This window comes from Urocitellus parryii, assembly GCF_045843805.1.
Source record: "Urocitellus parryii isolate mUroPar1 chromosome 12 unlocalized genomic scaffold, mUroPar1.hap1 SUPER_12_unloc_3, whole genome shotgun sequence".
NCBI classification, from domain to species: domain Eukaryota; kingdom Metazoa; phylum Chordata; class Mammalia; order Rodentia; family Sciuridae; genus Urocitellus; species Urocitellus parryii.
The window spans coordinates 109,688-134,169 of NW_027551760.1; the positions used below are offsets into that span (position 1 = coordinate 109,688).

Here is a 24,482-nt window from a genome sequence, read left to right on the forward strand (position 1 = left end):
ATTTTATGTTCCTTGCTTCCCCTCCTTATGATGAATTTGTCAGTCACGGTAGTGCTTACCATTATTGAATGGTATAGATGAAAAATAAACTTTTTATTTCCTTTATCTTTTTATGCATATTTTTCTTCTGAATTATTATTCTTGAGAGTATATTGTGAGCATTTTTATTAACATGAAATATACTTAAAAATGCTATTTTTAGTAGCTGTAGATATCCAGCTGATCAAATACCATAATATATTAAACATTTTCCTACAATTAATCAAATGTTTTTTTCCTGGGTGTTTTCCCCCAGCTTATAACTCTGTGATGAACATCTTTGACTATCAGTTGATCACATTTCTGGTAGCCCTTAAGTTATTTTTATTAGATTATGACTTTCTAAAAAACAGGATCTATGCTTTGATGACTGTTGATTTTTAAATACGTTAGCACCATTCCTGGAATTGGATAGAAAACAACTGAATAGGGTTGGGGCTGGGGCTCAGCGGTAGGATGCTCACCTCACACGTGCGAGACCCTGGGTTCAATCCTCAGCATCACATAAAAGTAAATAAGTGAAATAAAGGTGTTATGTCCAACTACAACTAAAAAATAAATATTAAAAAAACCACTGAATATTTGTTGAGTACATAAAAGCGAAATTCTTTTTTTAATTTATTTTTTAAATTTTAATTTGTTATATATGACGGCAGAATGCATTACAATTCATATTACACATATAGAACACAATTTTTCTCTGGTTGAACACTACATAAAAGCTAAATTCTTTAAAGGGAAATTACTGAATAACAGGACAGAATGTTTCTGGGATTTTGACGCTGTTTTAATATTATTGTTTAATCCACTGATTTAATAGGTAGAGATGACATATTGTAGTTTGTAATTGTTTCTTTACCCATAAGATTAAACTTGAATTTCACATATTTGTATTGGCATTTCTTTTGTGAGTTTTTGGTTTTGTCTTATTTTTTTAATGGAGTTGAGGCTACAAGTCCTTTCTGCCAACTTCCTTGTTTAAAGGTTAACACTATACTTTAATGAAAATTTGAAAGTCTTGCATAATGGAAATAAGATTTTATTTTCAGAAAAAATACATAAAAATTTGATAAAGTGTTAATGTGTAACAAAGGTGGAAGTCATCTATCAGTGGTCAGGGTACTGGGCATTGTTACATTTTCCTAAGTCTATGGCACACTGAGTCTGTTCAGTGAGTCTGACTGAGTGCAGAGGTGGGTAATCGGCATCCCACCTGTCCTGGTCCTGTGCCTTGGCTTCATCCACCTATTCATCCGTATCCTGACTCTTGTTGGGAAAGTGTCCTTCTCATTTTGAATGGAGACTCATCCATCCACCAAGCTATGAAATTAGGAAAAACCTTTTTAGTTCTAATTCTCATAAATTTTTACTGCTGTTTTTATAAAATCAGCAACTTCTATAAGGTAAGATGTTCTGTGAATTAATTATACTTCTGTGTTTCAGGTAATACCCTAAAGCTACTAAAAGAGTTAACAAGCAAAAAATCCCTTCAAGTGCCAACTATTTATTATCATTTGCCTCATTTATTGCAAAACGAAGGAAGCCTTCAGCCTGCTGTGCAGATTGGCAATGGAAGAACAGGAGGTATGTTTATTTTCTTACTTCTTAGTGTGGTTGTCCCGCTGGTCTGAATTGTGACTTGGCATGTTATGTTGACCATGAGCAGTCTGACAGGTCAAAGAAAAAAATTCTTTCTTTATCTGTGCACTTGGCTTACACTGGCCAGACGCCATGTTGAAAGAAGTTGGACACTTTTCTTTGTAGATGAGAATAATATTGCAGAAAAAGATCAAGAGAAATCTAGTTCAGGCAGACAAATGTTTAAACCTTTGTAATTTTTCTGTTTTAAAAACTTGGGAGGTAGAGAGATGACTTTTCCTCTTATTTCAACATTAATAGCTCTCATAGGCTGCCAGGAAGGTGGTTCTTATGTGTGTCCTACTTTTTTTTTACCAAGATGTCAGGGGCCAGTCCCTTTTATATAAACTTTCCACAGAATAATAGAAACACTTCAGTTGCTTCTTTTTATAATGTACTCAAAACATAATTTGTGATTTTTTTTCTTACTTGGCAGGGCAACCAGAGCTGTTTGGACCACTTACTGCTTTCCTACTTTTATCCCTCCTTTTTGACATTGTTAACCTTTTCTTTGTAGTTTTAATTTATTTTTTTTAAAAAATGGGGTCTCACTGTGTTGCGGAGCTGATCTTGAACTCTTGGGCTACCGCCATCCTCCTGCCTTGGCCTCCTGCCATCTTCCTGCCTTGGCCTCCCAGGAAGCTGGGACTAAGGTGTGTCCTCTATACCCAGCTCTTTGTAGATTTTGGAGTGCAGATTTTGCTCCCTTACAAATCTTAAACAAGTGACAAGATGATTACTTTATGAATATTGAAATTCATTTTTGTGTGAATGTTCTTTGAAAAACGGACTTAGTCCACTCTTGATATAGTAAGAATCTTAAGTATTTTCCTGTCTTTTCTTTTTTGGTCACATTTTTTTCTCATATTGTTTAGTCTGTTACCATAAGCATTTATATTCATCTTGATTTAATTTTATATCTTTCTGTTTTATTAAACGTTTAAAATAACACGTTATCTTCCTGAGGAGGTGTAAACTCTTAAAATACCATGTTCAGACTCACTCACTTTTTCATTTCTTTTTTTTTAAAAAGAGAGAGAGAGAATTTTTAAAAATATTTATTTTTCTGTTTTCGGCAGACACAACATCTTTGTATGTGGTGCTGAGGATCGAACCCGGGCCGCACGCATGCCAGGCGAGCGCGCTACCGCTTGAGCCACATCCCCAGCCCATTTTTTCATTTCTTTATTAATTCAAGAAATATTTATTGAGGCCAGGAATTCTGCAGGTGCCAGATATATAAAGACGAACAAGACATGTAGGGTACTCTAAATTAACTTTTTTAGAATATTGATTGTTCATTATTTTTTGAAGCTGGTACTTACTGTATCTCTCCCTTCAACAGTTTCGATTTGGACAATATGCCTTAGCCAAAATTGTGGGTTCATTGGTTTAGACTGTATATTTTATTAGTAAGATAAATGAAAATGAAAATAGAAGTGTTTTTAAAGTCATTTAACTTTTTCAAAGTTTCTGACAGGTTCTTTTATAGTAGCCTGTCCTTTATGAATGTGACGTTCACTTCCTTTTTGGAGGTACTTATTCCATTTTGTTTGTTTATACATCTTTATTTCTTTACCATCTTAAATACAATAAAATCTTGTCAGCCAGCTTTCCAACAGCTAGCATTCTTTTTTTTTTTTTGGTATTGGAGATTGAACCCAGGGTGCTCCACCACTGAACTGCATGTCCAGTCCTTTTTTAAAAAAAATTTTATCTTGAGCTGATTGTAGTGGCCCATGCTAGTGGCTTGGGGGGCTGAGGCAGGAGGATGGTTAAGTTCAAAGCCAGCCTCAGCAACTTAGTGAGACAGGACTGGGGACTTGGCTCAGTACTTAAACACCCTGGGTTCAATCCCTGGTACAAAAAAAGAAAAAAAAAATTCTTGAGATAGGGTCTAGCTAAATTACTGAGACTGGCCTCAAACTTGTTGATCCTCCTACCTCAGCCTCCTGAGTTGCTGGGATTTACAGGTGTGCACCATCATGACTAGTTCAGCAGTTAACATTCTTATAAAGCTGACACTAATTTTGAAAGAAAAAGCATACAGCTTAGAGTCGGGGGTGGGAATGTGCCCAGATTTATGTGAAAGGAATTTCCTTCCTAAATTCTTAGGCAGTGGTTCTTTTTTTTTTTTTTTAATTGATTTTATTTTTTTAAATACACGACAGCGGCATGAATTACAATTCTTATTACACATATAGAGCACAATTTTTCATTATCTCTGTATATAAAGTATGTTCACACCAATCTTTTAGAGGTTCCAAGAAAGCTATTGGCCTCTGCTTAGAAAAATGCATAGGGAAAAAACAATTTTGTATGTAATTTTTGAGATTTTTATGAAACCCTAGAACCTATCTAGGGACTTGTATTAAAAACTTCAGTTTTTGAGATCAGATTAAAACTACTGCTCACTAAAAATTCTGTTCTTCAGTGGTCAGGCTGACAAACTTCCCTTAGCAGCAAAGCCTTCCCCTGGCTGCAGGGGGAGGGCAGTGCTTTGGATTGCTATTGACCCCTAGGAGAGGGTCAGGGATCCTCGTGTCCAGGACAAATAACTCCTCACCCACCTAGCACCACACTTACATCTTCCCACAAAGATTTGTAAAAGCAGGACACAAAAACCAGGTGTGGAAACTACAGATGGGTAGAAGGGCATCTTCTTCAACTGGGAGTCCTCCAAAATCTAAGATCAGCACCACGAGTGATTTAATACTAAAAAAAAAATTTAGTTTATAGAATGGAATATGACTTAAAAACAAAACACAGTGTGCTTTTAGAGGGATGTGAATGTAAAACTTACCCATAAAATAATAACTATTATAAAAGAAACAGAAATCTTTGTGTTTTTCATTTCAGTGATTTAAAATTTCCATCAGGAGGTTGATGAAGAGTAGATACATCTGAAGATAAAATTAGTGATCAGGAAGATTGAGCTGTTTGGTTCTTTTAGAAAGTCAAATAAGTACAGAAGAAAAAATTTTTGAGTTGAAGAAGCACCCAGGTCTTCATAATAAGGGCCTATTCAGTGAAGAGCAGGATAACTGACAAAAGACTCTTGTTAGGTTATCTACCAAATGGTGCTCCTGGTCAGGAGAGGACCACAGGTAATTTCTTTAAGTATTAGCTGAAGTTAAAGTCCATGAGCACCTCCATGTGCCAGGCACTCTGGTTTATAGAATTCAACATGGTTCCTGTTTTTGTGGAGCTTTGGCATAGTACAGGATATGTGTGTTGGTCAAATAATCAGTTACACCCTTTAGTGTAACTAAAGTGTATCACCCTTTAGTGATGTAAAGGGTGCTTTGAGAATGTAGAAAAGGGGCATCTCCCCTGATGAAGAGGTTTAGGGAAGTCTCAAAAATACATTGGATCTGAGACTAGTAGAATATATAGTTAACAGGTAAAGGTGGGTATTTCCTGTCGCTGCTGTTAACAGACTACTACACAAACTCAGGGACTTAACATACATTTATAGTCTTACAATTTTGGAGGGTAGAAATCCTAAATTTAAGGTGTCTGGGGGGGTGTGTTCCTTCAGAAACCCGGTGTGATTGATCATCCCTTCCCGAGCTGTTGTGGAGTGCACAGGCTGATTGCATTCCTTCATCTTTAAAGCAGAGTGTCTTCACATCTCTCCTTTTGATACCACCTCACCTCCTCTCCCTCGGACCCTTCTGCCTTCCTCTTGTACAACCTCTTTGGTTATCTTGAGCACATTTGGTAATCTAGAATAATCCTGTTTCAAGATGCTTAATTTAGTCATATGTAAAAGTCCCTTTTTCATGTAGGGTAACATATTCACAAGTTTCAGGAATTAGGACATGGACATCTTTGGGAGGCCATCTATTCTACCACAATGGGAAAAAAGTGGGAAGTGCACCACAACACTTCCCTGTGACGGAAGGGAGCATGGAAGATCCTAGAAAATGAAAGAAGGCCACTGTAGTTAGTGCAGAGTGAGGGGAAGCACAGGACAATGTGCTGCTAGAGATAGGAGTTCAGGCCCCAAATCACAGGGCTTTTCAGACCTGTTACAGGAGTTTGGTTTTCATCTTAAGAGCAATGTGAAGCAACTAAAGAGTTTTAAATAGAACTTGGCAAGGATGACTTTTTAAGACTTAAATCTTGCAAGGTCCCATTTCCTGCAATGGGAAGAATGAAAGTATGGGAAGAAGAGGAGATGTGGGTGACCAGGTAAGAGGCTGTTCTGGGGGACTGGAGAAGGATGGATTCAGATTAGGCAGTGGCCGGTGGTTGTAGAGAAGGAAAGAAGATGGGGTTAAGGGCTGTTTGGACTATATGGCAGCATTTAAGAGAAATCATAGTTATGGACTGGATTTGTGGACAAGCCTTAGGTTTCTGGATGGAGCAATGCATGCTGGGTGCATTCAGAGATAGGAGACAGTAGCAAATGGTTTGCAGCGTTGGTTTGTAAGAGATGCATTAAATATGGATATGTCAAGTTTCAAGGGGAAAGGATATGAAGTGGAGAAGTCATGCAGGTAGGTGAACATTTAAATCTCAGACTCAGTGGAGAAATAAGAGTTAGGTTTAATTTTTAGGAGTTTTTGTTTATGAATAAGTGGTTGTTGAAGACATGGATATAAATGAGATCACCTATGGCCCAGGACTGAACCTTCAAAGTTCTCCAGCAGTTAATTTCCAGTGAAAGAAGAGGATAAAGGAAGACAGAAAGTACAACTGAGCAGTAGAAGACAAAAAATTGTCATGGAATATAAAGGAAGAAATGGGGGAGTAAATGACTTAAGTCAAACCATAGGGGAAACATGATGGGCTAAAAATATTAAGTAGCAATGAATATTTAAAAAGGAATATAATTTAGTTCAAATAAAGATAGACTAATTGAAGATTGGAAAAGCCAAATCAAGATTGTTCTGAAAATGTTCTCAATTTTAAAGGAAATAAATACTAGAATTTGAAAACTTCCCAAGAAAGTGGAAGAAAAGTGACATAACAATTGATGTCCCTATCACATAATAACAGCACAAGGTGGGGGGCCTCACCAACCTTACGACTGCATTTCAGAGTGTCTAGTATATGGTCAGTTTTCATGTGCACAATTATTATTTAAATTGGAAATATAGTCCAACCCTTTGGTTCTATTTCTCTTGGGTTCCTTTATTCTTCTCTCTAAAAGGATGATCTGACTATATTCTTCACTTTGCTGACATATTTCCCCTGAACTCTAACCCCTTAGAATACACACATTTCCTAGACTGTAAGTGATAGAAGATGGTAATGTCAAACGAGAGCAGATTGGGTTATGCTGTGGTATCCAACAACCTCCAAATCTCAGTGGTTTACATAGCAAAGGTTTATTTAAATTTTTGCTGACAGTATATTTCCAGTGTGGTTGATAGGGTTTTGTGCACTCACTGATCACTCAGGGATCCAGGCTGACAGAGCCTTTGCCATCTTGAATATAACTGGCTACCCTGCCAAACAGAAAAGACATCCTGAAGGGTTTCAGACTACAGATACGGTGCTCAGACTGATGACTCTGAACTTTACTCCACCCCAGAAGACCAGGAAAACTGCCTTCAGGAATTAGGACATGGACATCTTTGGGAGGCCATCTATTCTACCACAATGGGGAAAAAAGTGGGAAGTGCACCACAACACTTCCCTGTGACGGAAGGGAGCGTGGAATATCCTAGAAAATGAAAGATTCTTTTCTTTCTTTCCTTTTTTTTGTGGTCACTTTTTGAATTATCACTAGCATGGTTTACTCTAATTCTGAAAGTGTGACCAAAATTAGTACTTTCATTTTCAATGTTTTTTGGAGTCCTTAAACTAAAGAATTTAAATTTCAGCTCCAAAACAGAGTATATTTGGGGAAAATGGCTTAATCTCAAAAACATGCCATTTTAAGCTTAAATAAACCAAAATGTAAGCAAAAACATCCCTAGTCAGTAGGGAATAGACACTTTGATCCAGAGCATGCAATAAAGTAATAATGCAATGTATTTTGCTTTTTCCATAAAGTTTTTGAATTACTTATGAGTTGGCATTGCCTAGGAACACTTCATATCATAGTTGTTACACTCTTAATCTATATTTTAAATATTTAAAATATGTATTTTTTTAGATTCTAAGGTTGAGTATATGAAAATTTGCTTCCAAGATAACTCATCCTGTGTTTTGGCATCTCAAAGTAATATGATCAAGATAGAAATCTTGATTTGGAGCCTTCTTCCCCTCAGATGTGTTGTTCTGGATAAAAGATCCCCTTTCCACTTCCTGAAGTCATCCTGGATCCCACTTCTTCCTCTCTCTCCTGGTCCCCTGGTGAAGGTCTTTAGACTGCGTCCTAAATTCATCTATCTGTTCATTTTCAACTCTTCAGACATCCTAATTCAAACCACCATTTTTTTCCTTAATTAGTGCAGTAACTTCCTAACTGATCTTCCCCAAATACTCTTAAAGTTATGCTTTTACTTTCCATAACATTTGGTAATCTCTTAGGATTACAGGTTGGGTAATGTCACTGCTGAGCTTACAACTTGATAATGGTTTTCTCTTTATTCTAGGAATTAAGACTGTATTTGTTCCATGTGACCTGACCCTTAACGAATTCTCTGGATCTAGGCTTATTCTACTTTAGATATGTTTTTGCTCCTGATGTTTCTTTACTATGTCAAAACCACTGTGCCTTCCCTGTTGTTCCCTCTTCTGGAACGTTCTGCCTCATCATTAATTAACCAGCTCAATTGAAAACAGAGAGCCCTTTCATGACCACACTGTCTGTAGAGGCACCCCTCCATTCCTCACGCTGACATTATCACATTTGAGTTTGTGTAGCATGGATTATCCTCTAAGGTTATTATCTCTCTTCCCTCTTCAGCAGTGTAAGTTCTGTGAGGGCAGGGAGCTTATTTTTATATCATTCACTCAGATAATTTGTGCCACAGAACAGGTGCAGTCCCTTAACCCCTTTGTACTTAGTATTCTTACCTGCAAATCATGGTTGTAGACCAGTTGACCTATGTTCTTTAAGCTTCCTTCTAGTTTTAGGATTCTATGAATTCTAAGTATTTGGTAACATTTCCAATTAATTGTTCCATAATTAAGACTAGATTATTTTTAACATCTGCAAAATACTTCTCTGTTGACATATAGCACTCAGAATATTACGACTTTAAGATGTGAATTTTAGAAACTTACTTTGAAATGTAGTCACTTCTATAGTAAATGTGTGTTCCTCAAACCACTGCACCCTGCAAAGCTATGCAACAGAAAGAGAAGAATGGGATTAGGATCACAGCACTCAAAACCAGGCAAACATAAAAACAGGTTAAAACCTAATGAAGATGGCAGCACAATTTTGTACATGTTAAGTGATTAAATGATACATAACTAATATAATATGGAACTCTGCCTGAAAGGGACCTGCCATTTGCTGCAGGCTATAGAGGGGTTGTAGCTTACAAGTTACCACAAATTGGTGGTACAAGTTGCGTTATCTGAAATCTGAAGGAACGTGGAACCCCCAGTGTGGATGGGTATGGTCGACAGCATGTGAAGAACTGAGGCAGCTGGTAGAGGTTTGTGGTGTGTGCATTTTGGTATTTTGACAAAGTTTAGTTTCCTGAATTGGTTTAGCCTGGGTATGGTTTTCTTTCTTTTTCTTTTTTTTAGTACTGAGATTGAACCCAGAGTGCTTAACCACTAAGCCAAATCCCCAGCCCTTTTTTGAGACAGGGTCTCACTAAGTTGCTTGGAGGCCTGCTAAGTTGCTGAGGCTAGCTTTAAACTTACAATCCTCCTGCCTCAGCCTCCCAAGCTGCTGGAGGCAGCAGGCATGCACCATGGTGCCCAGCCTGCATACAGTTGTCTATTATTCACCTATGTGAGTGTCTCAGGAGAAGTTGCATATAAGCAAATGTGAAATTCATGCTATGCCCATGTTGATCCCTAATAAATTAATCATGTAGAAACAAATTTGCAATCAAAACAAGCAGTTTAGTAGAATCAACTATAATTTTAGACCTTAAAAATGTTGCACAGATTCCTGTAGCACCCAGCGTTTCCCTATCCCTCATCTACCGTGCATACCCATGACCATGGTATCATGATCAAACCAGGAAATTAACACCAACGCCACACTATTAGCTAACCTTGGCTCTTATTCAGATTTTGTAATTTTCATTGTTTTTCTGTTCCAAGGTCGAGTCAGGATTTTGTATTTCCTTAAATAGTCATGTTTTCTCAGTCTTTTCCAATCTGGGACAGTTCTTTGTTTTCCATGACCTTGATGCTTTAGAGGACTGGCTGCCTATCTTGTGGACTGACCCCACAATTTGGAATTGTCTGATATTTCTTTTTGGTCAGGTTGAGGTTATTCCTTTTGGCAAGAAAACCACAGAAGTGGTGCTGTTCCCTTCTCAGTGCGTCATGGACTTGATGTTGATATGTAAGACATTAATTTTTAAGGCATGTTTAGTGTTTCTGAGTTTTAGTCGTATAAAATTTTTCTGTTTATACTTTATAGCCATTCATTTTTAATGTGAGGTTGACTCTTATTTTTACCAGTTCTTTGACATTACACACACACACACACACACACACACACACACACACACACTCTCTCTCTCTCTCTCTCTCCCTCCCTCCCTCCCTCTCTCTCCCTCTCCCTCTCCCTCCCTCCCTCCCTCCCTCTCTCTCTCCCTCTCCCTCCCTCCCTCCCTCCCTCTCTCTCTCCCTCTCCCTCCCTCCCTCCCTCTCTCTCCCTCTTTCTCTGTCCCATCCCACCCCTTTATGGTTAAGTCATGTGGAACGTATGATAATACAGTATTATAGGTATGTTCTTGTATCCTTTGATTAATTTCTTTCTGAAATTGAAACTAAATCCCTCAATTCCTGTGAATTTGAAGCATTGTATTTTCAAAATGGTAGTATTTTTCTATTATTGTCCTTGTGAAGTCTTTTTATGTAATTACTGTATTGTTTTGTTTCAGTTTCAATAGTAATGGGGATTCCCACAGTGAAGAGAGAAGTTAAATCTTACCTCATAGAAACTCTTCATTCCCTTATTGATAATTTGTATCCTGAAGAGAAGTTGGACTGTGTTATAGTAGTCTTCATAGGAGAGGTAATTATTTGTTTTTTTTTTTACTATATATAGTCTTAAGAGTAAAACTATAATTGAATATTCAGATATGCTTTATAAAGAATTTTTAAAATGTGCTGAGTGAAGCTTAGGTAATTATGCTATCTGGTTAGTTAATGTAAATCTTGTGTGTTGTTTGCTCTAAGTTCTTCCCTGCAGTTAAAGCCAGGAATGATAACCTTCATTGTCAGTAGGATAATATTATACACATAGATCATAAAAAAATGAATCCCCATTTCTAGCTCTGAGACCTAAATTGCAGTTGTGAAACTGAAGGAGGGTTTAGCCTAGGCATAACCCCAGCCTAGGCTAACCCCTATGAAGCAGCCATCGTTTTATTAGAGGAAAATCACTTGACTATACCTCTTCAATTTTAGTCTCCTCAAAAGATTTAGATAAAGAATCTTTTTTGTCTGATACCACAAGGAACAAGTGCCCTGAGTAAATATTTCCTTAATTATCATATCAAATTTCAGCCTGGGAAAAGGCTAAGGGTAACGTTCACCTAGATGGCTTGCCTAGCATGCGTAAGGCCCTGGGTTTGATCCCCCCACTCTGTCCCCAATAAAAGGTAAGAAAAAAGAAGGTGGGGGGCAGAAAATGGACATAGTATAACTGTGTATAGTTCTGGACCTCTGATTCCCACTCCTTCAGGGTCCTCTGTCTCTTTAAATAAAAATGATCTTAATGTTTTCTTAATGAAAAAAGTAATATGCACATTATTTAAAACAATTAAATAAATATGTAATGAAAACTCCCCTCTTACACCTTCATGTGGATAGAACTATAAGTATTTTTAAATGTGTCTTAAAGAATTTTTCCTATGACTTGTGTACACATATATGAGTGGATCATTCTATACATATTTTAATACCATGAACATCTTTCCATGCTAAAAAGATTAAAAATCACAGCATCATTTTTAAAAACAAAATTAAATTTTTTAAAAAAATTTAGATGGACACAATATCTTTATTTTATTAATTTTTTTATGTGGTGCTAAGGATCGAACCCAGTACCTCATGCATGTGAGGCAAGCGCTTAACTTCTGAGCTACAACCCAAGCCTCATAGCATCATTTTTTAATGGCTAAAAAATACTCCATTGTATGGTTTCAACATGAATTATTTTTAAAAACTTTTTTAGTGTAGATGGACACAATACCTTTATTTTATTAATTTTTATGTGGTGCTGAGGATTGAACCCATTGCCTCACATGTGTTAGACAAGCACTCTACCACTGAGCTACAGCCCCACCCCCTCAACATGAGTTATTTGATTGATAGGCTGTTTCTGAGTTTTTGCAGTTATAAGCAGTACTGAAATAAGCACTTCTGTAAATAAATTGTATACTTTTATAGTTACTGACTTGGAACCAATTTAAATACAGATTGCTCTCTCAGAATCCATACACATTAAAAATATTCATAGATAGCCAGCATACCCTGTAGAAATTAAATCTGTTTATCTCCTTTTCAAAAGTCTGAGAGAGATATTTCTTTCTTCCTATAGTTCATACTAGTTTTAAAATATTTTTGTCAATTGGATGGGTTGAAAATAATACTTGACTTTTGTTAATTTGGATTTCTTTACTGAGTGGGATTAAATGTTGGTTTATGAAGTTTTATTTTGGATCATTAGTATGTATAATTATTTTATAAGCTTTGCTCATTTTTTGGTTGTAAATTGTGATTTGTAAGACATTTTCATATATGAAATATTTTCTCATTTGTTACTTGTATTAACTTAAGATGTTTTAATCTGTTATAAAAGTTTTCCTTTTAAGTAACCAAACTGGCCAATCAAAAAGGAACTTGGTAATAGCTATTAAAATTAAAAACATACACTTTAACCCAGCATTCTGCTTCTAAAAATAGACCCAATAGAAACATTTGCAAATACAGAAATACATTCAAGTACATAAACATTTATATAGCTCTTATATGTGTATTAATAAAACAGGTAAGGAAAGTAATCTCCTGTAATATACCAGATACTCTCACTAGCAAATAGCTTGAGAGTTGGGATTATGGACTGATGTCACTTTGTATTGCATACAATTTTATAAAATCATAATTTACTTACAGTGAGCACATATTAATATTTAATTGCAAAAAAACCTTTAACTGTGAAAGAATCATTCTTACATACTTGAAAAATAATGTTCAGTTTACAGACAGAGCCTAATGTCCTTATGGATTTGAGACCCTCTTTCTATCATGATTAATCTGGATTAAGATGCAGTATTATAGGGTTTGGATCCAGAGGGACTGTATTCTGGGCTGGATTCTGCTCCTTTTTATGCTTTCTTGAGCCTCAGTTTCCTCATCTCTTCAATAAGAGTGATGCTGTTGACTGTTTGGAGCTCATCGTTGTTGCAGAGGCACTGCGAGATCACACAGGGGAAACCTTGTAAACATTGGCAGTGTTCCCGTCTCTGAAGAGTCGTTTCTCCCAAATGCACTGTTTGTCTATATATCTATGCAGAATTTCAATCAAGAAAATCTGAACAGAAGAATTAAAGAGTGCACTGAATTGCCTTTAGTTGGTTTAAAATTATTATTAATCACAGTGTTTGATTCCACCTTGATGAGTAGTTCTAAGCTGGGGCCTCAATAACACTAGGAACAGGTATGTGCTGTGTGGCTTTGAGGGTGACCTACGTGTGGAGTTGTTTCTGGGCCTAGGTTTCCAGGCTCTTCCTGAGCCTGTATTTCCACCTGCCTACCTCACTGTGGTATCTGAATATTAGTTTTAATCTGTCCAGAGCCAGATTAATCTGACTTTCCCAAACTGCTGCTCTTCCAGGTTTCCCATCTGCTTATGAAAGGATTCTTGTATACGGTGTTAATAGGCCTGTGCTGTGGTTATTCTACTTCCAGATCATGATACAGATCCACAGGGCACGTGTGTCGTGTGTCCTCAGTTCTCTTCATGTTATTCCAAAGTCCAAACTATTGCTGCTGTTTTCCCTTTCTTTCTCATCCTTCAACTCCCAGTTTATCATCTTTTGAGAAACCATCCTGAGTCTCCCATTTGAAATTAATCTAGGATAAATAGGCAGCTTTAACCAGGCAGGCAGGTGAGTAGAAAGACTCTTTAGACTCTGGCATTTCTCTATTTTATGTTTCATTAATTTCTATTGTAATATTAATTACTTCTTTCCTCCTGCTTGCTTTTAGTTTTGCTCTCCTTTTGCTTTGAGATAAATTAGGAATTTATATAAAGGCATGAATTCTCTCTGCTCCATTTTAATATTTGAGGAGAAAAATCAAGAATGAAAACCTGGAGATGCACATAGAAAAGAGTTACCATCATCTTTTCCTCACATGACCCCCAGTTCTTTGTATTCTTTTTTGCTTGAAAGGGAGAAACCATAAGGAGAAGAAGAGAGAAAAGTAATTAGTTGCCTTATTCCTTGTTGGTCATTTCACCCTTATTGATCCCTTTGGCATGTGATGAGACATTTATAGAACATACAGAGTGTTAAGCAATACACTGTTGCATTATTTGAAAGTTGCTGACCCATTCTGAACTTGAGAAGGGATTGACAGGAATGCATTCTATCTCCCTTAAAGCTCCTTGGTAGGATCAAAGTGTGCTATTCAGATTTTAAGGTTGTATCATTCCTGTGTTTATTTTTCCTTAGAGTTTAATTATAATTTTTATATTCTAATATTTTGTAAATCTCATTTTTTGTTGTTTTTATTATATATAGAACATTTCTTATATTGTTTATACCAATTTTATCATGATCATTTTTATTTGTTCTACTTAGTTGTACGTGACAGCAGAATGCATTTCAATTCATCGTACACCAATGGAGTGTAACATTTCAGTTCTCTGATTGTAAATGGTATAGAGATGCACCATTTATGTATTCATACATGTACCTAGGGTAATGATGTCCATCTCATTCCACCATCTTTCCTATCCTCATAACTCCTCCCCACTCTCTCCCCTTTGCCTAGTCCAAGGTTCCTCCATTCTTTCCATACCACCCCTCATCATAGATCAGCATCCAGTAATCAGAGAAAAACGTTCGGCCTTTAGTTTTTTGGGATTGGCTTACTTCACTTAACATAATATTCTCCATCCATTTACCTGCAAATGCCATAAGTACTGTCCTAAGTTACAAGTGTTATTTAGATTTCTCCAAATGTTCCACTGCTGTCCTCTCATGACCTGACACTCTTGAAGATTACTGGCTGTTTTATGGAATGTCTTTCAGTTTGGGATTGTCTGGTGTTTCCTCATCATTGAATTCAGGTTGTATCACAGAAGTGAGGTGGTGTTCTTTTTCAGGGCCTAGTGTTAAAGGCTACATGATGTTGACCCGTCTCATTACCGGGAATGTTAGCTGTCATCACTTGATTAAGATGACATCTCCCAGTTTTTCTACTGCGAAGATACTCTTTTTCCTGTGTAGTTAGTAGCCTATTTTGGAGGTGATACTTTGAAATCATGCAGATATCCTGTTTCTCATCTTAACTTTTTACCAAGTGAGCAGTCTTATTATTGTGTTTACCAAATGGTGATTTTCTAGTTTCATCATTTAGCTTCCATTTAATAATTAGGATACTGTTAAGAGGAGCTCTTCTTTTTATTTTGTCACTTGCATCAGTGTTGAGTTGTACATAATAAGAATAAGCTTTTATTTTGTTGATCAATTATTCCAAGTTTGTTCACTAGCTCGTTTTGAATTGGCGACTCTGTCCTCCTGATATGGCCCCAGCGGTTTCCCTGCTTTCTAACAGCTTAAGAGTTCTAGGCTAGTCTTATATTTCCCCTGCACCAGTCCTGAAATCAGCCATTTTTCAAAGGGACCTTATTCTTTTTATTGAAGAATGGATTAAAAAACAGGATCTGGACACTAGGGTGCTGGCTACTGAGAGATCATTGCTTCTGGCCCTTTGAGTGGACAGATGTGTGTCCATCTGTCTGTATATTAGACATCATGATTTCTAATGATACTTGATTCCAGTCTCAGAGTCCATTCTAGTCTCCCCCCATCCCCTTAATTTTTCAACTCTTCTCCAACAGTGAGAAACCCAGTTTTTTATGACTCAGTGTATCTGTATTCTTTTACATCTCAAGGGGACATACAGTGTTTTTGTGTTGTTAACCCTACCCGAGGATAGCACTGCCTAGAGGGAAATATTTGTCTACAATTCTTTTGTCTCAGCCTTACAGTATCCAGAGTTCTGTTTTCCGGAGTCACTTGGCCTAGTTCTGTCCTTTGCCACCCTCTCAGTGATATTTTCATGCTGTTCTTTTGTCATGGACATTGGTTTGTTACTATTTGTTTCTGTTGTGAGTTTGTAGAGTGTTGTCTGTGCAGCTTCTACTTCAGATTGGTGGGTGTTTTCGTTGTAGCTTAGGAGATGCTCTGTTTTTGTGAGTGTTCCATGAGCTCTTGGAGATATGTTACTTGTTCTCAAAATTCAATTATGTGTGCTCTGTTGCATTTATGCTTCATATATCCTTATCTTTTCCCACTTGATGTGTTGTGGACTCAGGAGTTAAACATCTTCTGCTACTGTTTTTGTTTTTCCTGTATTATAGTTTTTTTGTTTTATAAATAGTAATGTTATTTTATGGTGGACATTTATAACTTAATTGGCAATTACACCTGCTGGCATTTTAAAGTGACTTATGCATTATGTTAATTTTGAGGGCCCAAATTCGCCCTTACTGGGTGGCAGTATTATGACCTACGCTTTCCTGGGGTTTGCGTTTGTCTGGTATTCCTATGTCCTCCCTTTTGTTTCCCTTTCTTTCTAAATCACCTTTTTTTTTTTTTTTTAATACATCTAGTTTACATCCTAGAGTTGAATTTTGCTTTGTGATTTAATTAGAACGCATTTCTCTTCTAGATGAATTTATATATCTGTATGCAGTTATTTGGTCTTAATCCTATCATTTTATGGGATTCCCCCCCTTCCCCATATGTCTTTTATAGGATTTTTTGTTGCTTATTTGTGTTGCTTTATTTTGTGTGCTTCATTTTTCTATTTGAGAAAAGTATGTATTTTTATACCAGTGATTACTGTTGTAGCTGTAACTTTATACAGAACCCTTATATAACCCTCTGTTTTCTTAGATGGTATCTATGGCTTCCCGACATGGGAAGCAATAAAACTGGTATTATTTCTTCTTTTCCTTTCCTACCGTACCTCTTCTCTTCTGCCTGATTTATATTGTCTTACGTAGTATTCACCATTGTACTAAGAAATGGAATTCTCTGCTGTCATCTGGTATGCCTGCTTAGCATCCTTTGACTACAGATACTACAGAGGAGGTGAGAAGCTTTGTCTCTCTGCTGTCCTCTCCATTTCTGCTAGATTTGCTAAGTTTTCCTTATTATTTAGTGTACATGCTGGGCTGGTTCCCTTCTTATGAATCATCATTGAAGGAAATGGGTTTTCAGGCTGCTGTCGTGCCAGAGGATGAGGGGTCAGAGAGTGTTCCAGACTATTTGGTTTATTTGAAACAAAGACTGTCTTCCCTCCTTCCACGGAGCCAGGCTGCTTCCTGTCAATCCAGCTAGTCTGAGTAGTTCTTCTTGTTACCTCTGGATATTAGGACCAAACTAGATCCTTTCAAGCTTAAGGATTTCAGTTATTTTTCAAAAGGAAAATTTTTGTGTTTCTGAGTCTGGCTCTCACGGACAGTAGTCTGCGGTTTCTTTACTCTCCCTCAGCAGGCTAGTCTTTCTAGTCGGACAGCCTGATGCGCTTCCACCCACAGGGTGTGGTTACCTGGGCACTTTGCTTTTGAACTTTCTTCTACCCTGAAGCACCTGAAGAGCTTGGTGGTCTCAGGGTGGCCCTTGCTGTCATCATATTTTCTCAAACTCTCCTCATTGCCTGAGGCTATTTTTAAATAATGGCAAGAGTTCAGATTTCATTCTAAGAATTCTTTTACTCACTGAATAAATTTTTATTGAAGAGTTAAAATAGGGAAGGTTCTGGAGATTAAAAAAAAATTAAAGCTCTATCAGAATGTAGATGGTGTTCCTGAAGTCTAGCATTGTACAAAAATACTAGTTTTTCTATATCATTGGCTGTATTTTTTTTGAAAAAAAAATGTGTGTATGCCTTGCTAAAGAGTGCAGTAATTTTACGAAGTATGTTATGTTGAATAGTCTCATCTTCACCCTCCCATCCATGCCCCCTTTCTTACTGTGAGACTGTTAAGGTCTTTTCAGCCCTGGTGGGCTGGCAGGCAGGCATGTGAGTAGAGAGACTCTTTGAGACTCTGGTATTTCTCTAGTTTATGATTCATTAATTTCTAATATAATAATTACTTCTTTCCTCCTGCTTGCTTTCAGTTTTGCTCTCCTTTTGCTAGGTTTTTAAGGTGAATGTTTAGATTGTTGGTTGGAGATCTTTTCTCTAATATAGGCAATTTAAAGCTACAAATTTCCCTCTAAGTTTCATGTTAGCTGCATCTCCAAAGTTTTGATATTATCATGTTTTAATTTGTATTCAGATCAAAAATACTTTGTATATCCCCTTGTAATTTCTTCTTTGACCCAAAAGTTATTTAGAAATGTGCTTTTTAAATTTTTATCTATTTGAGGACTTTCCAAATTTTCCCCTGTTCCTGATTTCTTATTCAACTACATTGTGGTGAGAGAGTGTAGTTTGTGTGATTTCAGTCCTTTAACATTTTTCAGTACTTGTTCATTGCCCAGTGTGTGATCTGACCTACCAGGTTCCCTGTGTTAGGAGTGGATTCTGCTGTGGAGGATTCTGTAGATGTAGTGGAGTGATCTTTCTGTAGATGTCGGTTGGGTGAAGTTGGTGGACTGTGTTGTTCAAGTCTTCTGTATTCTTGCTGGTTATCTTCTAGTTTTTGCTTCTATTCTTCATTTGAAATTATAGATTACTATAATGCATCAGTAGTATTTTGGCCTATAATTTCCCAGCAGCTAGATTTTTACAATGTTTGTGTATGCTTTGGTCATAAATCACACAAATGACTATCAAGAAGAAATTGCGTGTGTACATGTTATCCCATAAAATTTGGTGGTAATTTAATAAATATTTTCTGAAAGAGTGGTAAATTGTTAAGCATATGTACAATAAAACAAAACCTCTGCCCATTGTAGCTTACAGAGAAGGACAGAAAAAAAATTCAAATATGCAGAATGTTAGATGTTAGCATGGTGGCGGATAAATGGGTAAGGAAGAAAGGGAGTGCATGGTCGTCCAGTGTGGGGTTAGCAGGGACACCTGGGCGGAGGCCTGAAGGAGACAGGAGTGAAACAGTATAGCAGAGGAACTGTTAAGCAAAGACCCCGAGCCAGGGCATTGCTTGGCATGTTTTGCAGAACAGCAAGGAGAGGCCTGAGTGGCTTGGTGGAGGAGGCAGGGGACTCACTAGTAATGGGCAGCCAGAGAAGGACAGGCTGGGCTAGACCACATATGACGCTACAGTTTCTTAAGAACTTCACTTTTGCTGTCAGCGAAAGGTAAGGACAAACTTTGTAAAGGGTCAATGATAAATATTTTAGACTTTGCAGGTCATCCAGTCTCTGTTGGAACTGTTCAACTGTGCCATTTTAGCATGAAAACAAACCATGGACAGCATGTAAGGGGATGCATGGAGCAGTGTTCCAGTCAGGTTTTACCTTGGGATGCCAGGCCAAGGATCGACTTTGCCAATCCTTGCTCTAATTAAGATGGAAAGTCCTTCAGGAGTTTCGAGTAGAGAAGACACCTAATTTACTAATTTTTTTTAAAGGCACTTACAAAATACCTTTTTATTTGTTAATAATTTTAGGTTTAGAGAAAAGTTACAAAAATTATACAGCATTCCCTTCACTTGTCTCACTTGAAGGCTGACTACTGATGCAGCCATCCTCACTGATAAAAAAAACCAGAACACGAGTGTAATGCTCTTGATTCAACTGCAGCCTTTATTCGACTTTCATATTGTTCCACCTGTAGACACGTTTCTATTCCAGTATCCATTACAGAGTCCCACACTACACTTAGTGGTTCTGAATCTGTAGGTTTCCTTCAATCCAAGACGACTCCTCTCTTTTTTCTTGTCTTTAATGAACTTAGGTATTTTTGATGAGCACTGGTAAATTATTTTGCAAAATGTCTCAGTTTGGATTCATCTCATATTTTCTTGTGACTACATTATGATTTTTGGCAAGAGTAATATGACTACTTTTTTGAAAGGATTCTGCTGGCTACTTTGGTAAGGGCAGAAATGGGAGACCCCTGGGAAAACTTGTCATAATCCAGCTGAGGCTTGAAGTAGGATATTCATGGAAGAATCCAGAAATAGTTGATTTATAAGCATATTGAACGGATTGGGTTATGGTTAAAAAAAAAATGTGAGCCACTGCTATGGCATCAGGCCTCAGCATCCTAGTTAGCGGCAGGAAAACTATGCAAACGTACTGCAAATGAAGAAGTAATTTTTTTCTTTTGTCTAGCCCTTGAACTTCCTCTTTCTTATTAATCTTTCAGCCCTTGACCATTTTAGAAACCTGGCTAACTAAAATAATGTGACATTGTTTGGCTCTGTTGGTGTGTCATGTTTAATTGAAAGTAAAAAAAAAAAAATCAAGCATTAGGTGGGTAGTCATAACTTTTCCTTGGATCCTAGGGAAATAAAATTTATTGTGAGCTGCCAGCCCCATTTTGACATATCCCTGTCCTTTGAATCCTGCTGATCTGTCACATGTACACATTATATTTCTGGAATTCTCAGTGGTTCCTTGTTATGTTAAATGACTTCTGTTTCTCACTGTGGTGGAGTTAGCAAGAACTGGACTTATCTTCCTGATGTCAGCAAGTAGAAGGCCGGACAAAGTGTGTGAATCAACTGTTCTCGGACACTGGACAGCAGACTACACAGGACATGGCTGCCTGAGATAGAGGGAAAGCACCATGATTGTCCCAGTTTTCTGTCTAGAGACATATTTCTCTATCCCAATGAAACATATTTCTGTATGCAGAAAGGGCACCAAACAGAGAAGCTGGAGACTGCAGAGCAGAGGTCCAGAGGGTAGAGTACTACCCAGAAAATGACACCTTTCAGTGTTGGCTGAATCAGGCCACACGTGGGGAATGCCCAGGGCTGGTAAAGGGACAGCCAGGAGTTCCCAGAGCTCAGAGAGCCTGAAATCTGGGCAGCCACGTGGCAGGTCTTCAGGGTCACTCTTCAGTATCACACTCTCCCTCCTTCAGGGACTTTGATGTTTGTTTTGTATATTTAGGTGCTCTGATGTTGGTGCAGATATATTTACAATTGTATGAATTGACCCCCTTATTATAGAATGTTGTTGTATTTTATTAGTCTTATTTGTCTGATGTAAAAACACATCTCTTCCTTGGTTTTCCTGAGAAATCTTTTTCCATCCCTGTCAGATTGTGTGTGTGTGTGTGTCCTTAAAAGTGAATTGACTCTCTTGCAGGCAGCATAGAATTGGGTCTTGGTTATTATTTTTCAATCCAGTCAGTCACTGTCTTTTTATTGGAGAATTTAATCCATTTACATTCGAGGTTCTTACTGATAGGTAAGGACTCACTATTTAGTGATGGCCATTTGCTAATCGCTTTCTGGTCGCCTGTAGTGCATCCTTCCTTTCTTGCTGTTGTCCTCTCTGCTGTGATGTGCTGGTATGCTTTGAATACTTTCTATTTTGGTTGTGTGCTCCACTGAAGAGCTTTGCTTTGTGAGGCTTACACAGAGCAATTTAAGCCTGCAACAGCCTGTTTCAAGCTGACTGCACACAGCTCTGCCTTTACTCCTCCCCCAACATTTTATGTTTTTTGTATGAGAATTTTTATTTTTTCTCAAAGAAGCAACTTTTTGTTTCTTTGATTTTTAAAAAAAAATTTTTTGTTTCAATTTAATTCATTTCTGCTCCTGTAGATATGAGTAGTTTTGTGTTTTAACCCTCTTGCTAGGAACAGACTTGCTATATACACTGTCATTGTCTAGAGTATTCTGAATATGGCTCTTTTCCTTAGACCATTGAGTTTTATAATTTTGTATGCTTTGTGGGCTATTTAGAGGTCTTTTGTTTCAGCTTAAAAACTCCCTTTACCTAGGGAGTTCCTTAAAGTCGGGTGGTGAACTCCCTTAGTTTGTGTTTGTCAAGGGAAGTTTTTATTTATCTAGTTTTGAAAGACAGCTTTGTTGGGTAAGGTATTCTGGGTTGGTGATTTTTTTCCCCTTCAGTGCTTTGAATATATCATTCTCCTTTCCTGTCTTCCAGGGTTTCTGTGGAGACATCTGGAGATAGTGGTATTGCTTCCCCTAGATGCGGCCTTTCTGCTGTGAGAACTTTGTCTTTGATTTTGATTGCTTGGTGTCTTGCTGAGCTCCTTTTTGGGTTAAATTTTATTGGAGAGCTCTGTGCTTCCAGTACCTGGTTGTTGGCATCTACCCCCAGATTAGGGGATTTCTCTGCTGTTCATACTTTCTGGCCTTTTTCCCTCTTTCTTTCATCTTCTGGAGCTCCTGTTACATGCAGATTTGGCCTCTTGAGGTTCTCCTGTAGTTCACATAGACTTTCTTTCCTTCCTTCCTTTTCTTTCCCTCCCCACCCTCCTTTCCTTCCTCCTTCCCTCTCCCCTCCTTTCCTTCTTTCCTCCTCCATTCTCCCTCCCATTCCCCTCCCCTCCCCTCCCCTTCCCCTCCCCCTCCCCTTCCCCTCCCCCTCCCCCTCCCCCTCCCCCTCCCCCTCCCCCCTCCCCTCCCCTCCCCTCCCCTCCCCTCCCTCCCTCCCTCCCTCCCTTCCTTCCTTCCTTCCTTCTTGTTTTTGTTCCTCTGTCCAGGTAATTTCAAATTCTTTTTAACTCACTGATTCTTTTGCTTGATCAAGTCAGCTGTCATAGCTTTCTGTTGAAAATTTTAGTTCACTCATTCTTCATTTCTAGGATTTCTGCTTAATTATTTTTAAAAATTGTTTCTATTCCTTTGTCAAATTTATTTGTGTATGTATTGCTTTCCAAATTACATTTGGTTTTCTAACCCTATATTTTTGTGGTTCACTGATTATCAGTCATTTCATACATTGCCATATCTGTAGGGTCTGTTATTGGAGGTCTGTTAGATACACACACACACACACACACACACACATATATATGAGAGAGAGAGAGAGAGAGAGAGAGATGTGTGTGTGTGTGTGTGTTATAATTCCCTGCTTGTAATCACTGTGTCCTTGCATTACTTTGTGTACCTTTGAGGAGACAGCTCCCTCTTCTGGCCTGCGCAGGCATTCTTTGGCAGGGCCCATCCTTCACTATTTAGCCTGTGATTCTAGGGGGCCAACTGGTGAAGCTCCTATAGAGGCAGAGCTTCTTGTGAGCTCTCTAGTTGGATGTGGTCCTGGCTGCATAGTGTGATGGCTTCTGGCCAGGCCAGTCAGAGGATGTCTTCCCTGGTCAGGCATTTCCACTATTTAGGATCTGTAGTTGGGCAGGAATACAGGTTCCAAGGTTAGGCAACATTGCTCTTCTGGATGAGTGGGGTCAGAGGCTATGCTCCTTGGAAATGCATGATTGAGGATTGCTTCCTTATCACAGTGGTGCCATGGAGTGGGCTTTTGGCTGAGTTGAGGGACTGTTTGACCTCCTGGGTCAAATAGCTTTACCCTCTGAGCTTCTCCACAATGTGTAGACCCTATCTAGACAGGATCTTTGGGGCATTTTGGCCAACACTTGACTTCCTGGGTCAAGCAGGTCTAGCCCCATGTTTCTCTGAAATGTCGGAGGTGGGTGTTGGACTTAGGGTCATTGGAGTGGGCTGTGAGGCTGGGCTGGAGGCTGGCCGTGTAGGGACGCAAGCTGGGTTGAACTTCCCGCTGTGCTGCTGAAGGCAACCAGTTCAGCTTTGTGGACGGGCTCTGAAGTAGGCTTTAACTCTAGTCACCCAACATGGGTGGTAGAAGCACAGAGGTGCCACCACCAGGGCTCGTGTGCTGGTCACTGTGCTCTCTGCCTCCTTTCCTGGCTCCTGGTGGTCAAGCTGTGCCATACCCCCAGTGTTGCCCACGAGGTGAGACTAGAGTGGGATGCATCTCTGGATGCTCGGGAAGCTGCATGACTGTCCCTGGTTCTCCTTCCTCAGTAAACACCCTAGACGTTCTCTCTCTGTGTCATTGTGTCGGCTTGGATGGGAGAAGTGCCGTGGTAGTGGTGGGACCATTCTTTCTTATCCTGCTGTCCTCAGTTCGGCCAACCAGCAGCATGTCTCATGCTTGTTTTCAAGTAGTAGGGTTTTCAGAAAGGTGTTCTGGTCTGTGGGTAGTTGTTAGTTGAGCTTTCTGTAGTGGGGTGAAGCCTGAGGCTTATGATTTTGCCTCCTTGCTGACACCATCTCCTCTGGGCTCATGTTAACATATATATCCAACTTTTCCATGTGTCTCTAAGAGAAGCTGAGTGATCTAGATCCAGGTATACAACCTGAAATACTTAATTTTTATACCTTTAGCTTTATTCTGTTTTTTAAAAGTAATTCACACAATGTATAATCCACCCACTAAAACAGTTGGGCAGCCATCACCTCAGTCAACTTCAGAACATTTTCCTCACCCTATAGAGAAACTCTTAGCCATTGCCCAGTCATCCTCCTATTCCCCCAGCTCTAGGCAACCGATAATCTATTTTCTGTCCCTGCAGATACTTGTCTTTGG

The 24,482-nt window shown here is 38.4% G+C and overlaps 1 protein-coding gene across 1 annotated transcript in view; it reads left to right on the forward strand.

Moving 5' to 3' along the window:
* Positions 1-24,482, forward strand: part of LOC144251269 (alpha-1,3-mannosyl-glycoprotein 4-beta-N-acetylglucosaminyltransferase A-like) — a 110,775-nt gene that overhangs the window by 38,873 nt on the left and 47,420 nt on the right. Inside the window, 2 exon segments of the mRNA XM_077794310.1 lie at positions 1,483-1,623; positions 10,659-10,802. Of these exon segments, the coding sequence (XP_077650436.1) occupies positions 1,483-1,623; positions 10,659-10,802 (285 nt within the window).